Source organism: Lissotriton vulgaris, chromosome 10 (genome assembly GCF_964263255.1).
Source record: "Lissotriton vulgaris chromosome 10, aLisVul1.2, whole genome shotgun sequence".
Lineage (NCBI taxonomy): Eukaryota > Metazoa > Chordata > Amphibia > Caudata > Salamandridae > Lissotriton > Lissotriton vulgaris.
The window spans coordinates 11,276,753-11,293,249 of NC_141698.1; the positions used below are offsets into that span (position 1 = coordinate 11,276,753).

Genomic DNA, 16,497 nt, shown 5'->3' on the forward strand with positions numbered 1-16,497 from the left:
TGTTTTCCTCTCTTTCCGCCCTCCTGCTTCCTCCCTTTGTCCCTGTTTTCCTCTCTTTCCGCCCTCATGCTTCCACCCTTTGTCCCTGTTTTCCTCTCTTTCCGCCCTCCTGCTTTCTCCCTTTGTCCATGTTTTCCTCTCTTTCCGTCCTCCTGCTTCCAGCCTTTGTCCCTGTTTTCCTCTCTTTCTGCCCTCCTGCTTTCTCCCTTTGTCCCTGTTTTCCTCTCTTTCCACCCTCCTGCTTTCTCCCTTTGTCCCTGTTTTCCTTTCTTTCCACCCTCCTGCTTTCTCCCTTTGTCCCTGTTTTCCTCTCTTTCTGCCCTCCTGCTTTCTCCCTTTGTCCCTGTTTTCCTCTCTTTCCACCCTCCTGCTTTCTCCCTTTGTCCCTGTTTTCCTCTCTTTCCGCCCTCCTGCTTCCACCCTTCGTCCCTGTTTTCCTCTCTTTCTGCCCTCCTGCTTGCTCCCTTTGTCCCTGTTTTCCTCTCTTTCTGCCCTCCTGCTTTCTCCCTTTGTCCCTGTTTTCCTCTCTTTCCACCCTCCTGCTTTCTCCCTTTGTCCCTGTTTTCCTCTCTTTCCGCCCTCCTGCTTCCACCCTTTGTCCATGTTTTCCTCTCTTTCCACCCTCCTGCTTTCTCCCTTTGTCCCTGTTTTCCTCTCTTTCTGCCCTCCTGCTTCCTCCCTTTGTCCCTGTTTTCCTCTCTTTCTGCCCTCCTGCTTTCTCCCTTTGTCCCTGTTTTCCTCTCTTTCCGCCCTCCTGCTTCCACCCTTTGTCCCTGTTTTCCTCTCTTTCTGCCCTCCTGCTTTCTCCCTTTGTCCATGTTTTCCTCTCTTTCCACCCTCCTGCTTTCTCCCTTTGTCCCTGTTTTCCTCTCTTTCTGCCCTCCTGCTTTCTCCCTTTGTCCCTGTTTTCCTCTCTTTCCGCCCTCCTGCTTCCACCCTTCGTCCCTGTTTTCCTCTCTTTCTGCCCTCCTGCTTTCTCCCTTTGTCCATGTTTTCCTCTCTTTCCACCCTCCTGCTTTCTCCCTTTGTCCCTGTTTTCCTCTCTTTCCACCCTCCTGCTTTCTCCCTTTGTCCCTGTTTTCCTCTCTTTCTGCCCTCCTGCTTTCTCCCTTTGTCCCTGTTTTCCTCTCTTTCCGCCCTCCTGCTTCCACCCTTCGTCCCTGTTTTCCTCTCTTTCTGCCCTCCTGCTTTCTCCCTTTGTCCATGTTTTCCTCTCTTTCCGCCCTCCTGCTTTCTCCCTTTGTCCCTGTTTTCCTCTCTTTCTGCCCTCCTGCTTTCTCCCTTTGTCCCTGTTTTCCTCTCTTTCCGCCCTCCTGCTTCCACCCTTTGTCCATGTTTTCCTCTCTTTCCACCCTCCTGCTTTCTCCCTTTGTCCCTGTTTTCCTCTCTTTCCGCCCTCATGCTTCCACCCTTTGTCCCTGTTTTCCTCTCTTTCCGCCCTCCTGCTTTCTCCCTTTGTCCATGTTTTCCTCTCTTTCCGTCCTCCTGCTTCCAGCCTTTGTCCCTGTTTTCCTCTCTTTCCGCCCTCCTGCTTTCTCCCTTTGTCCATGTTTTCCTCTCTTTCCACCCTCCTGCTTTCTCCCTTTGTCCCTGTTTTCCTCTCTTTCCGCCCTCCTGCTTCCACCCTTTGTCCCTGTTTTCCTCTCTTTCCGCCCTCCTGCTTTCTCCCTTTGTCCATGTTTTCCTCTCTTTCCGTCCTCCTGCTTCCAGCCTTTGTCCCTGTTTTCCTCTCTTTCCGCCCTCCTGCTTCCACCCTGTGTCCCTGTTTTCCTCTCTTTCCGCCCTCCTGCTTTCTCCCTTTCTCCCTGTTTTCCTCTCTTTACAGCCTCCTGATTTCACCCTTTGTCCCTGTTTTCCTCTCTTTTCGCCCTCCTGCTTTCTCCCTTTCTCCCTGTTTTCCATTCTTTCCACCCTCCTCTTTTCTCCCTTTTCTGTCTTCCTGTCTCTTGCGCAGGGTCTGTTCTTGAAAAGTGTGTCCCTGGCCCCAAAATGAGTACCTGTGCCTATCACCTGCACAAATCGACACAAATTAAGCACGGGTGCCGGTGGCACCATAATTACTATATATAATTTACTAGGGTCATTTTAGGTGGCTGCTCGGATCACATCCCTGTGAAATGTAATCCAGAGTTTCCACTGTCAGAAGAGCTGAGTTCTGATGCTGCTGGTGAATGGGACTGAATCCTAGCCTGGAACAGACTCCACCATCTAAAAACAGGGTTGAAACACATCGACAGGGAGAGGAACTACTATAAGGACAATGACTCATAGGAGACAGAGCTCTTCCCACAATGCCCTGTGCGCCAAGTCTGATGCAGGTGTACCTTGAGTCCAACATTGTGTGGTTGTTGCATAATTATGTAACACATGGGGCAGTAAGCACACGCTGGCACGTGAGTGGAGCTTGTGAATGTTACACTGGGTACAGTGAAGGTGCATGGTCATGTGAGTGAAGGATATGACTGTGACCCTTGCAGCAGTAATGGTGCACTATCACATGAGTGTAGCATGTGCCAGTGAAGCATGATACAGTGAAGGTGTACTGTCATACCAGTGTAGCATGTGACACATGATACAGGGAAGGTGCACTGTCATGCGATTGTGACACATGATACAGTGAAGATGCACTGTCATGTGACTATGACACATGACACAGTGAAGGTGCACTGTCATGCAAGAGTAGCTGGTGACTGTGACACATGATACATTGAAGGCGCACTGTCATACAGCTGTGACACGTGATACAGTGAAGGTGCACTGTCATGCAAGTGTAGCCTGTGACGCATGATACAGTGAAGGTGCACAGTCATGTAAGTGGAGCATGTGCCAGTGACACATGATACAGTGCAGGTGCAGTGTCATACAACTGTGACACATCGTAGTGAAGTTGCACTGGCATGTGGCTGAGACACATGATACAGTGGAGGTGCACTGGCATGTGGCTGAGACACATGATACAGTGGAGGTGCACTGTCATGTGGCTGTGACGCATGATACAGTGAAGTTGCTCTGCCATGCTAGTGCAGCATATGCCTGTGACATGATGCAGTAAAAATGCACTGTCGTGAGAGTGGAGAAGGTGTTTGTGACACTGACACACATGATACATTGAAGGTACATTGTTATCCAAGGACACCATGCAACCATGACACATGATAGAATGAAGTGCACTGTTCTCTAGAGCTAGAGAACATGCGCTCTCAGAGATGCTTCAGACAAAAAAAATCCATCTACTGCCTGATGATAAATACCAGCAAAAACTAAAGAAAGCAACAAATACCGAAGCCAACAGGACAGCTTATCTTTAAAGCGAGCAGGCAAACGGTCAAAAAATACACTCACAACATATTTCTGTGAAATCTCAGTGCAGTGGATGGCATGAATAGAGCGCAATACCCACTGCATAAACACTAATGGAACAGCGTGTAACAAATACTCATCCAAGATGGCGGGCAGGTCACCATCAGAGACAATGGGTGAGATAACATCAGAGATAAAAAGAGGACACTGATGTCATCTATCTCTTGCCTTTTTTAGTTGCCTTGTTATAAAAGATGTCAACCTCTTTGTTTATACGGACCAATAAAGTAGCCAGATTTACCTTTTGCTGATTTAAGTAATGTATTTATCAGCTGTCTGTTGGTGTATTTAAGGGTGGTACCTTGCGGCTTGCCTGACCTAACAGTGGTGACCACGGTGGTCATTCCCACACCCAAAATGGAGCAGTAGTTTTTCACATCCCCCGGCAGCAGACTGTGCATGGGTTTAGCAGCGGGAAGGTGGGGCAGCACAAGGCCTGAATGGCGAGTGCACAGGAGCCCTTTTGTACCGAGTGAGCCTGACAGAGAATAGAAGGCTGCGACTGAATCAGGCTGAAGGGGCCAAGAGAGCAGAGGGTAGGGCGTTGAGCCTGCACAGCCAGCGCTAAGACAACTGTGACTTTGTGTGCATCAGTGCGTTCAGACAAGGGAGCGAGTGAAAAGCTCTGTTAAACAAAGTAAGAAGTAGTCCTAACATCATTTCCTAACTGGGACAAGCATAAGGCTACACGTAATGGGGCACTGCTCTATGGGAGAGACTAACCCATGAAAAAGAGGGACAAAGAGGAAGGATTAGCCACTTTGAAAAAATACTTTTTAACCCCTTCGCTGCTCATGACGAGCTCAGCTCGTCATGAACAATGGGATTCTGCATTCCTTAGCACACAGCAGGAAAGTGCACCGCATGCATGGGGTTAAAGGACGCTCCAGAAAACAAATGAAAGTGATGGACGGGCTGCAAGCCCACAAAGAATATACAACATGTCTCGAAGAGACAGCACAAGCGCTGCCTAGGCTTGACCTAAAAATATCCCTGCAGGTTGATGTCAATAACCAGGCTGCTGAGTGGGAAAGAAATAAGGAAATGTGAAGAATAAAGTCATGAGTGGTGCAGAGATGGTCAGCTCACAGGTGAAAGCCCTGCTTTGCTTCTGGTGCTCCTCTGTCACCAGCAAAAGGGCTCTGTTTACATGGCAGAAAGTGTGTAGGTGGTTTGAATGGTGTGTGTAGAAAGTGTACAGGGTGTGGGGAAAATGTGCATACTGTATGACTGGCGTGTGCAGAATATGTGCAGAGTGTATGAATGGTGTGTACAGTAAGTGGGCAGAGTGTGTGAAGGGAGTGTGCAAAAAGCGTGCGGGACCCGAGCATCCTTACCCGCCCTGTAGGGCTTCACGTCCTCCTGCACCTCGGGGCTCGCTCGCTTGACCATGCCGCTCTTCTCCTGGCTCCGTTCGGTCTCCACGAAGGGGCACTTGCCGGCCTCAGGGGCCACAGCGGCGGCGGCTGCAGCCTGGGCCAGGGTGCGAGTGTTGGATGGCGGCTGATTCAGGGCCAGCGACACTGAAGAGGGAGACACAAAGATGGTAACAAGTTAAACCACAAATACGTCCGTAGAGTCCTTGGCCCTGCAGGACCTCTCTGGGTGGACCCCACCCACATGCAGCTGCCGCCGGTTCCTGCACATCACAAGGCAGGTGGGACATTTATGATGTGAGGTTGTTCGTGTAATGGTGTGTTTTGATCTGCGGGTTTTAGGATGTATCTTGTGTGTGCAGCTGTGCAGGGTGTGCAGGCGACATGATTTTGGAGGGTTCTGCTCTGCGTGCATGAGTGATACAAGTGTCATCAATGGGGTTGTCTTGTGTTCCCGCTGTCAGATGTCTTGTGAAAGTCCAGATGTGGCAGGGCAGGGTGGCATTTCATGCAGTTGCATAGCAAGCGTGCCACAGATTCTAACACAAACAAGGACCATGCACCTCACCTGCTGGTTTCAGAGTTTTAAAAAAACAGCTATAATCGGGGTGACGTTGCCCCTTGAGACCCGGTACCTCCCGGTGGCACTGCACCAGCTGCACTACTGCTAGCCACACCCCTGGTGGATGCATGTGGTAGGACTATCTCTAATGTAATTACTGAGTTGATCTGGTGAGTAGGGGCTTGGACGGTGTTCACAGCCGGAGTCACTCTCAGTCACCGCATCTGTGTGTGCATGTGTGATCTTAAGCAAAGCCTCCGTGGGGTGCCTCCTACTGTGCTTCTCTAAAGAGCTACTCCACTTCTCTGCCACCTTTAGTTGGCACTAGATAAGAAAAGACTTGAACTTCCTGCTTGGAGGGCAGCCCAACCAGCTTCAGGGTCCAGGCCCGCCACCTCTGTCCACCGGCTACGCCTGTGAGGCTCACTGTAGTGTGGACATCTTTGAACAAGGTCTCCCAGTATCCTACTCCAAGGTCCAGACACTACCGCGAGCTCACTGAACCCACATGACTTGTAGGGGTGGTGAAGTCGAGCAGTCTGCATTACTCAGAGTGTGGCGCGTTTAGAACCACAACACCAAACAGCGCATGCGCCGTTTGCAGTAAATACAATGTCCAAGCAGCATCCTTATTTCTTTGAGGGGATGTAGACGAGCTGAACTTGTCCCTTTCTGCAGGGTCACCCCCAATCATTTTGCCTTAACCCCTCCCTTTATTCTGAAATTAGTTTTTGTTTACCGTAGGACTCTGTGCTCTTTACCACTGCTAACCAGTACTAACATGCGTGTGCTCACTCCACTAAACACGGTAAAACTGACTCACACCTAATCGACCTATTTAATGTACTTTTAAGTCCATAATAAAGTGGTTATACATGTGCCCAAGACCTGTACATCAAAAATGCTACTAGTGGGCTGGCCACACTAGTTGTACCATCCCCTTAAGTCCTATTAAAACATGTCTGAGACGTGCAATTGCAGCCTGTGTGCAGTTTGAAACTGCCAATTCGACCTGGCAAAATATCCTCTTTACTAGGCCTAAACCTCCCCCTTTTAATACATGTAGGTCAAACCGTGGGGTGGCCCTAAACAGCCCGAAGAGAAGGGTTCATTGTATTGAAAATGTTGGACATATACTTTTAAGTTTTGCATGTCCTAGTGGTGAAACCCCCCCAAATTCGTTTTTCTCTATTGCAAGGCCTACCTCTCTCATTGGATAACAATGGGTTACCTTAATCAGTGATAGCTTTTGTTTGGGACCAGGTAGAAATGTCATTTTTGGTCTCTAAACAATTGCAATTTTAAATCCCCTTTAACCCCTTGCGTGCTCATGACGGCTCCACACCGTCATGGGCCACGGTAGGCGTGTGCTCATGACGGCGTGGAGCCGTCATGCCGCTGCCGCTCCGGCCACACTTCACTAATTCCCCGCCTGTGCGGGCGAATTAATGAGCGGTCGGGGTCATGTCTGCACCGCGCCATCATGAGCACACGCCACCCGTGACTCATGATGGCATGGAGCCGTCATGAGCACCGAAGCGCCATGCCCGCCCCCTAGCCCCCCGTGCCGTGGCCGAATTCGCAGCTCAGGGAAGGGGTTAAAGGCGAAGTTGGGTTTTAAGTCATAATTCTGAAAATGCCACTTTATAAAGTTGGCATGTTCTTGTCCTAACCATTTGGTGCCTGCAGTTTGTGTACTGGGTCACATGACTGTTTTTTGCATCGCAGTTGGTATTTGTGTATTCCTCCCAAACAGTGACACAACAGGGTACTTACGTGTTGGCATGATGGGAAGGGCGAAGTTGTGCACAGCACCACTTACATTCAAAGGAGCTACTTTAGTACGTTCACAGGGGACTTCGTTCTTGTTTATTGTCACCTCAAGCGCCAAGGAGCTAGGACAGGGAGGAAAGAAATTCCAGAACAAACTGTGGGGGGAAAACTCCCAAAGTTTCTTCCACTTTAAAGCTGGCAACGGGTATAAATAGTGCACCCTCAGATCAACTCTTTCAGTACACTCCTGGGCCTGTGGAAGACTACAGAAGGAATGCCTTGTACTCCAGAGGACCCCCCTGCTGCTTGAGGCCTTCCATGTTCTTCAGAGGACTGCCCTGCTGCTGATGCCTGCCTTGTTCTTCAGAGGACTGCCCTGCTGCTGATGCCTGCCTTGTTTTCTAGAGGACTGCCCTGCTAGTTGAGGCCTGCCTTGTACTCCAGAGGACTGCCCTGCTGCTTGAGGCCTGCCTTGTTCTCCAGAGGACTGCCCTGCTGCTTGAGGCCTTCCATGTTCTTCAGAGGACTGCCCTGCTGCTGATGCCTGCCTTGTTCTTCAGAGGACTGCCCTGCTGCTGATGCCTGCCTTGTTCTCTAGAGGACTGCCCTGCTAGTTGAGGCCTGCCTTGTTCTCCAGAGGACTGCCCTGCTGCTTGAGGCCTTCCATGTTCTTCAGAGGACTGCCCTGCTGCTGATGCCTGCCTTGTTCTTCAGAGGACTGCCCTGCTGCTTGAGGCCTGCCTTGTTCTCCAGAGGACTGCCCTGCTGCTTGAGGCCTGCCTTGTTATTCAGAGGACTGCCCTGCTGCTTGAGGCCTGCCTTGTTCTTCAGAGGACTGCCCTGCTGCTTGAGGCCTGCCTTGTTCTTCACAGGACTGCCCTGCTGCTGAGGCCTGCCTTGTACTCCAGAGGACTGCCCTGCTGCTTGAGGCCTTCCATGTTCTTCAGAGGACTGCCCTGCTGCTGATGCCTGCCTTGTTCTCTAGAGGACTGCCCTGCTGCTGATGCCTGCCTTGTTCTTCAGAGGACTGCCCTGCTGCTGATGCCTGCCTTGTTCTTCAGAGGACTGCCCTGCTGCTTGAGGCCTGCCTTGCTCTTCAGAGGACTGCCCTGCTGCTTGAGGCCTTCCATGTTCTTCAGAGGACTGCCCTGCTGCTGAGGCCTGCCTTGTCCTTCAGAGGACTGCCCTGCTGCTGAGGCCTGCCTTGTTCTTCAGAGGACTGCCCTGCTGCTGATGCCTGCCTTGTTCTTCAGAGGACTGCCCTGCTGCTTTAGGCCTGCCTTGTTCTTCACAGGACTGCCCTGCTGCTGAGGCCTGCCTTGTTCTCCAGAGGACTGCCCTGCTGCTTTAGGCCTGCCTTGTTCTTCACAGGACTGCCCTGCTGCTTGAGGCCTGCCTTGTTCTCCCGAGGACTGCCCTGCTGCTTGAGGCCTGCCTTGTTCTCCAGAGGACCGCCCTGCTGCTTGAGGCCTGCCCTGTTCTTCAGAGGACTGCCCTGCTGCTGAGGCCTGCCTTGTTCTTCAGAGGACTGTCCTGCTGCTTGAGGCCTGCCTTATACTCCAGAGGACTGCCCTGCTGCGGAGGCCTGCCTTGTTCTTCAGAGGACTGTCCTGCTGCTGAGGCCTGCCTTGTTCTTCAGAGGACTGCCCTGCTGCTGAGGCCTGCCTTGTTCTTCAGAGGACTGTCCTGCTGCTTGAGGCCTGCCTTATACTCCAGAGGACTGCCCTGCTGGGGAGGCCTGCCTTGTTCTTCAGAGGACTGCCCTGCTGCTGAGGCCTGCCTTGTTCTTCAGAGGACTGCCCTGCTGCTGAGGCCTTCCATGTTCTTCAGAGGACTGCCCTGCTGCTGAGGCCTGCCTTGTTCTTCAGAGGACTGCCCTGCTGCTGAGGCCTGCCTTGTTCTTCAGAGGACTGCCCTGCTGCTGAGGCCTGCCTTGTTCTTCAGAGGACTGCCCTGCTGCTGAGGCCTTCCATGTTCTTCAGAGGACTGCCCTGCTGCTGAGGCCTGCCTTGTTCTTCAGAGGACTGCCCTGCTGCTGAGGCCTGCCTTGTTCTTCAGAGGACTGCCCTGCTGCTGAGGCATGCCTTGTTCTCCAGAGGACTGCCCTGCTGCTGAGGCCTGCCTTGTACTCCAGAGGACTGCCCTGCTGCTGAGGCCTGCCATGTTCTTCTGAGGACTGCCCTGCTGCTGAGGCCTGCCTTGTTCTTCAGAGGACTGCCCTGCTGCTGAGGCCTGCCTTGTTCTTCAGAGGACTGCCCTGCTGCTGAGGCCTGCCTTGTACTCCAGAGGACTGCCCTGCTGCTTGAGGCCTGCCTTGTACTCCAGATGACTGCCCTGCTGCTTGAGGCCTGCCTTTTAATCCAGAGGACTGCCCTGCTGCTGAGGCCTGCCATGTTCTTCTGAGGACTGCCCTACTGCTGAGGCCTGCCTTGTTCTTCAGAGGACTGCCCTGCTGCTGAGGCCTGCCCTGTTCTTCAGAGGACTGCCCTGCTGCTGAGGCCTGCCTTGTTCTTCAGAGGACTGCCCTGCTGCTGAGGCCTGCCTTGTTCTTCAGAGGACTGCCCTGCTGCTTGAGGCCTGCCTTGTTCTTCACAGGACTGCCCTGCTGCTGAGGCCTGCCTTGTACTCCAGAGGACTGCCCTGCTGCTTGAGGCCTGCCTTGTTCTTCTGAGGACTGCCCTGCTGCTTGAGGCCTGCCTTGTTCTTCAGAGGACTGCCCTGCTGCTTGAGGCCTGGCTTGTACTCCAGAGGACTGCCCTGCTGCTGATGCCTGCCTTGTTCTTCAGAGGACTGCCCTGCTGCTGAGGCCTGCCTTGCTCTTCAGAGGACTTTCCTGCTGCTTGAGGCCTGCCTTGTTCTTCAGAGGACTGCCCTGCTGCTTGAGGCCTGGCTTGTACTCCAGAGGACTGCCCTGCTGCTGATGCCTGCCTTGTTCTTCAGAGGACTGCCCTGGTGCTGAGGCCTGCCTTGTTCTTCAGAGGATTGCCCTGCTGCTGAGGCCTGCCTTGTTCTTCAGAGGACTGCCCTGCTGCTTGAGGCCTGCCTTGTACTCCAGAGGACTGCCCTGCTGCTGAGGCCTGCCTTGAACTCCAGAGGACTGCCCTGCTGCTGAGGCCTGCCTTGTTCTTCAGAGGACTGCCCTGCTGCTGAGGCCTGTCTTGTACTCCAGAGGACTGTCCTGCTGCTGAGGCCTGCCTTGTTCTTCAGAGGACTGCCCTGCTGCTGAGGCCTGCCTTGTTCTTCAGAGGACTGCCCTGCTGCTGAGGCCTGCCTTGTACTCCAGAGGACTGCCCTGCTGCTGAGGCCTGCCATGTTCTTCTGAGGACTGCCCTGCTGCTGAGGCCTGCCTTGTTCTTCAGAGGACTGCCCTGCTGCTGAGGCCTGCCTTGTTCTTCAGAGGACTGCCCTGCTGCTGAGGCCTGCCTTGTTCTCCAGAGGACTGCCCTGCTGCTTGAGGCCTGCCTTGTACTCCAGAGGACTTCCCCTGCTGCTGAGGCCTGCCTTGTACCCCAGAGGACTGCCCTGCTGCTTGAGGCCTGCCTTGTACTCCAGAGGACTGCCCTGCTGCTTGAGGCCTGCCTTGTTCTTCAGAGGACTGCCCTGCTGCTTGAGGCCTGGCTTGTACTCCAGAGGACTGCCCTGCTGCTGATGCCTGCCTTGTTCTTCAGAGGACTGCCCTGCTGCTGAGGCCTGCCTTGTTCTTCAGAGGACTGTCCTGCTGCTTGAGGCCTGCCGTGTTCTTCAGAGGACAGCCCTGCTGCTTGAGGCCTGGCTTGTACTCCAGAGGACTGCCCTGCTGCTGATGCCTGCCTTGTTCTTCATAGGACTGCCCTACTGCTTGAGGCCTGCCTTGTTCTCCAGAGGACTGCCCTGCTGTTTGAGGCCTGCCTTGTACTCCAGAGGACTGCCCTGGTGCTGAGGCCTGCCTTGTTCTTCAGAGGACTGCCCTGCTGCTTGAGGCCTGCCTTGTTATTCAGAGGACTGCCCTGCTGCTGAGGCCTGCCTTGTTAGTCAGAGGACTGCCCTGCTGCTGAGGCCTGCCTTGTTCTTCAGAGGACTGCCCTGCTGCTGAGGCCTGCCTTGTTCTTCAGAGGACTACCCTGCTGCTGAGGCCTGCCTTGTTCTTCAGAGGACTGCCCTGCTGCTGAGGCCTGCCTTGTACTCCAGAGGACTGCCCTGCTGCTGAGGCCTGCCATGTTCTTCAGAGGACTGCCCTGCTGCTGAGGCCTGCCTTGTTCTTCAGAAGACTGCCCTGCTGCTGAGGCCTGCCTTGTACTCCAGAGGACTGCCCTGCTGCTGAGGCCTGCCATGTTCTTCAGAGGACTGCCCTGCTGCTGAGGCCTGCCTTGTTCTTCAGAGGACTGCCCTGCTGCGGATGCCTGCCTTGTACTCCAGAGGACTGCCCTGCTGCTGAAGCCTGCCTTGTACTCCAGAAGACTGCCCTGCTGCTGAGGCCTGCCTTGTACTCCAGAGGACTGCCCTGCTGCTGAGGCCTGCCTTGTTCTTCAGAGGACTGCCCTGCTGCTGAGGCCTGCCTTGTACCCCAGAGGACTGCCCTGCTGCTGAGGCCTGCCTTGTTCTTCAGAGGACTGCCCTGCTGCTGAGGCCTGCCTTGTACTCCAGAGGACTGCCCTGCTGCTGAGGCCTGCCTTGTACTCCAGAGGGGTGCCCTGCTGCTTGAGGCCTGCCTTGTACTCCAGAGGGGTGTCCTGCTGCTGAGGCTGCCTTGTTCTCCCAGACTTCCCTGCTGCTTGAGGCCTGCCTTGTTCTACAGAGGACTGCCCTGCTGCCGAGGCCTGCCTTTTTCTTCAGAGGACTGCCCTGCTGCTTGAGGCCTGCCTTGTTCTACAGAGGACTGCCCTGCTGCTGAGGCCTGCCTTGTTCTTCAGAGGACTGCCCTGCTGCTGAGGCCTGCCTTGTTTCTCAGAGGACTGCCCTGCTGCTGAGGCTGCCTTGTTCTCCCAGACTGCCCTGCTGCTTGAGGCCTGCCTTGTTCTACAGAGGACTGCCCTGCTGCTGAGGCCTGCCTTGTTCTTCAGAGGACTGCCCTGCTGCTGAGGCCTGCCTTGTACCCCAGAGGACTGCCCTGCTGCTGAGGCCTGCCTTGTTCTTCAGAGGACTGCCCTGCTGCTGAGGCCTGCCTTGTACCCCAGAGGACTGCCCTGCTGCTGAGGCCTGCCTTGTTCTCCAGAGGACTGCCCTGCTGCTTGAGGCCTGCCTTGTTCTACAGAGGACTGCCCTGCTGCTGTGGCCTGCCTTGTTCTTCAGAGGACTGCCCTGCTGCTGAGGCCTGCCTTGTTCTTCAGAGGACTGCCCTGCTGCTGAGGCCTGCCTTGTACTCCAGAGGGGTGCCCTGCTGCTTGAGGCCTGCCTTGTACTCCAGAGGGGTGTCCTGCTGCTTGAAGGAGAGAGGACCGTCTCCTTGAACCCAGGACTACCGGAGTGACTCCAAGGGTCAGTTGGCTACTCTCCTGTTCTGAGCTACAGGGACACAACAAGCTATTTTGACTTGGCTGAGCCCTGCTGTCCTATGACGGAGTGAATTCCTGATCTCCAAAAATTGCCTCCCCACGTGCTGGACCCTCGGCTGCCATCGGTTGAGCTTCTTCTGTGATATCCTGAAGTTTTGAACTCCTCGTGCTGGACTTTGAGAAGGCAACTTTTTCAGTGGGATTAACCTGGTCTCTGTATTCGGCCCACACTCTATCGCGGTCGACCTGAACTTGTGCCTTTGACCTGGTCTAGTGCGACCGGATACCCACAGTTAGCACTTTTTGCTTCTTGCGCTATTTTAATTTAAACCTTTCAGATTGCATATCTCTGGTTCGGCTGATTGGATTTGTGACTCTTTTGTCTCATTTTATTTATCAAATCTTACTCTATTTATTTATTTATTTGTTATTGGTGTGGGTATCTCTTGTGTTCTGTTTTCACTTACTACTGTTCGTGTGGTACATAAATTATTAAGACAGTGCGTCTAACCTAAGCCTGATTGCTTTTATGCCAAGCTACCAGAGGGTTAAGCACAGGTTAATTTAGTGCCTTTTGTGGTTCACCCTGACAAGGACTGTGGCTGTTGCGTAAAGAGGATTATCACCCCGCTCAATCAAAAACCAAATTTCTCACAAGAAGGCTTTATAAATATGGGAAGTGACTTTAAACAGCTCTTTTCCCCAAGAATGCTAAAGCTAGGGCTCTGGAGTGATTGGGCCGCCCCGGTCAGTGGCAGGCTCACCCTGCAAGGCAGGTGAGAGCACAGGAGCTGCGGCGTCCAGCAGCACAGGACCCGGGTCCCCTACCTTCCAAGTCAGAGAGGACAGCCTTCCCTCCTGGGGGTCCCTACGCTGTCCTCCCACAGGCAAAGGACACCACTGGGCTCCGGGTCAGTGACTTCCTGCCCCTAGTGCACAAAGTGCAGGAGTGTACCTCACTATTGGTGTTCAGAATCTAAAGGTCTTTTATGAGTGTGGCGCACCAGCCTGCAAGGCTGAGGGTTCATGTTTCACAGTCAGGCGGTAGGGGGTTCCCTGTGGACTGAGGGCCATAGGCGCCCCTTGTGGACAGGCTGCACCATCTTTCTTGCACTCTCCCCTTCCACCTGCTACGAACTGAGTCGCCAGGGGCCCTGGGCATGGATCTTGTGACAAGGGCTGGCACCACATCAGAGCCAGGACAGGGTGGCATAGCTGCAGGTACCTGACTGCCCCAGCCCCGCAGGCCTGTTTGGGAATCTTCTAGTGTCCTCTGCAGACCTATCTCCGTGATGCTTTGCCCTCTCCCCTGCCCACCCATGGCACAGGCTGCGTGCCCCCACTGTGCCCACTCACCGGTGACGGGGGTGGTCTCCTTGCTCCGCTGCTGGCCCGCGCTGGAGACGGACAGGCTGCGGGTCACCATCACAGGGCACCTCTCGGCGCTACGCACCAGCATGGGGCGCATGGCGCGCAGGAAGATGCGGGGGTCCCGGTTGAAGTAGGGGCATCTCTGCAGAATGGTGCTCATGGTGGCGGTAGGCGATCTGTGGGAGGGTGAGACACAAACATACGTCAGTCTGGACCCTTGTTCTGGTGAGTGCCCCGGCATCAAGGCCAGCAATACCTGCTGCAAAAATAGGTACTCCAGAATATTGATTATCAGTGTAGCCCGGAGGATAAGAATAAGAATATCAGTTATCAGTGTAGCCCTGGGGATAAGAATATTGATTACAAGTGTAGCCCAGTATAGGCCTAAGTATAAGAATATCAGTAATCAGTGTAGCCGTGTTTGTGGGAATGGAAAGGCTCTTCTGATAATCAGTGTTAGTTAAACTGAACTCCTGTTACTCCACGCCAGATGCACCGCCAATCCCTCCCCATCCATCCAAACTCTACTTCTGTTAAGCACCGCGGCACCAGGAGGAGGCGCCTGGGATCAGATCAGGTCAGATCAGCAGAAAGAAAAGCACCTTAACCCAGTCCATCTCACATCAACTCATTGCAGCCCAGCACAGCCCCACTCACCTCAACTCAACTCAAGGCAGGTCAAGGCAACTCAGCACAACTTAATCCAGTGTAACTCAGTCCAACACAAATCAACTCAAGCCAACACAACTTAACCCAACCTAACTCAACCAGGTCTAACACAAGTCACCTTAACCCAGTCCACTCAAATCAACTCATTGCAGCCCAGCACAGCCCCACTCACCTCAGCTCAACTCAAACCAGATCAAGGCAACTCAGCACAACTTAATCCAGTGTAACTCAGTCCAACACAAATCAACTCAAGCCAACACAACTTAACCCAACCTAACTCAACCAGGTCTAACACAAGTCACCTTAACCCAGTCCACTCAAATCAACTCATTGCAGCCCAGCACAGCCCCACTCACCTCAGCTCAACTCAAACCAGATCAAGGCAACTCAGCACAACTTAATCCAGTGTAACTCAGTCCAACACAAATCAACTCAAGCCAACACAACTTAACCCAACCTAACTCAACCAGGTCTAACACAAGTCACCTTAATCCAGTCCACTCAAATCAACTCATTGCAGCCCAGCACAGCCCCACTCACCTCAGCTCAACTCAAGCAGATGAAGGCAACTCAGCACAACTTAATCCAGTGTAACTCATTCCAACACAAATCAACTCAAGCCAACACAACTTAACCCAACCTAACTCAACCAGGTCTAACACAAGTCACCTTAACGCAGTCCACTCAAATCAACTCATTGCAGCCCAGCACAGCCCCACTCACCTCAGCTCAACTCAAGCAGATGAAGGCAACTCAGCACAACTTAATCCAGTGTAACTCATTCCAACACAAATCAACTCAAGCCAACACAACTTAACCCAACCTAACTCAACCAGGTCTAACACAAGTCACCTTAACGCAGTCCACTCAAATCAACTCATTGCAGCCCAGCACAGCCCCACTCACCTCAACTCAACTCAAACCAGATCAAGGCAAATCAGCACAACTTAATCCAGTGTAACTCAGTCCAACACAAATCAACTCAAGCCAACACAACTTAACCCAACCTAACTCAACCAGGTCTAACACAAGTCACCTTAACCCAGTCCACTCAAATCAACTCATTGCAGCCCAGCACAGCCCCACTCACCTCAGCTCAACTCAAACCAGATCAAGGCAACTCAGCACAACTTAATCCAGTGTAACTCAGTCCAACACAAATCAACTCAAGCCAACACAACTTAACCCAACCTAACTCAACCAGGTCTAACACAAGTCACCTTAATCCAGTCCACTCAAATCAACTCATTGCAGCCCAGCACAGCCCCACTCACCTCAGCTCAACTCAAACCAGATCAAGGCAACTCAGCACAACTTAATCCAGTGTAACTCAATCCAACACAAATCATCCCAGCTCAATGCAACTCAACTAAACCCAACCTAACTCAACCAGGTCTAACACAAGTCACCTTAACCCAGTCCACTCAAATCAACTCATTGCAGCCCAGCACAGCCCCAATCACCTCAGCTCAACTCAAACCAGATCAAGGCAAATCAGCACAACGTAATCCAGTGTAACTCAGTCCAACACAAATCAACTCAAGCCAACACAACTTAAACCAACCTAACTCAACCAGGTCTAACACAAGTCACCTTAACCCAGTCCACTCAAATCAACTCATTGCAGCCCAGCACAGCCCCACTCACCTCAGCTCAACTCAAACCAGATCAAGGCAAATCAGCACAACTTAATCCAGTGTAACTCAGTCCAACACAAATCATCCCAACTCAATGCAACTCAACCCAACCCAACCTAACTCAACCAGGTCTAACACAAGTCAACTTAACCCAGTCCAACTCAAATCAACTCATTGCAGCCCAGCACAGCCCCACTCACCTCAGCTCAACTCAAACCAGATCAAGGCAAATCAGCACAACTTAATCCAGTGTAACTCAGTCCAACACAAATCATCTC

General features: G+C 52.9%; 1 protein-coding gene across 1 annotated transcript in view; it reads right to left on the reverse strand.

Moving 5' to 3' along the window:
• ALAS2 (5'-aminolevulinate synthase 2) overlaps window positions 1–16,497 on the reverse strand; it is a 58,549-nt gene that overhangs the window by 27,545 nt on the left and 14,507 nt on the right. The window contains exons 2-3 of the mRNA XM_086940196.1: window positions 13,899–14,089; window positions 4,698–4,883 (exon numbers count right to left, since the gene is read on the reverse strand). Coding sequence (XP_086796322.1) covers window positions 4,698–4,883; window positions 13,899–14,073 — 361 coding nt within the window. The 5' untranslated portion in view covers window positions 14,074–14,089. The remainder of the gene's footprint in view (window positions 1–4,697; window positions 4,884–13,898; window positions 14,090–16,497) is intronic.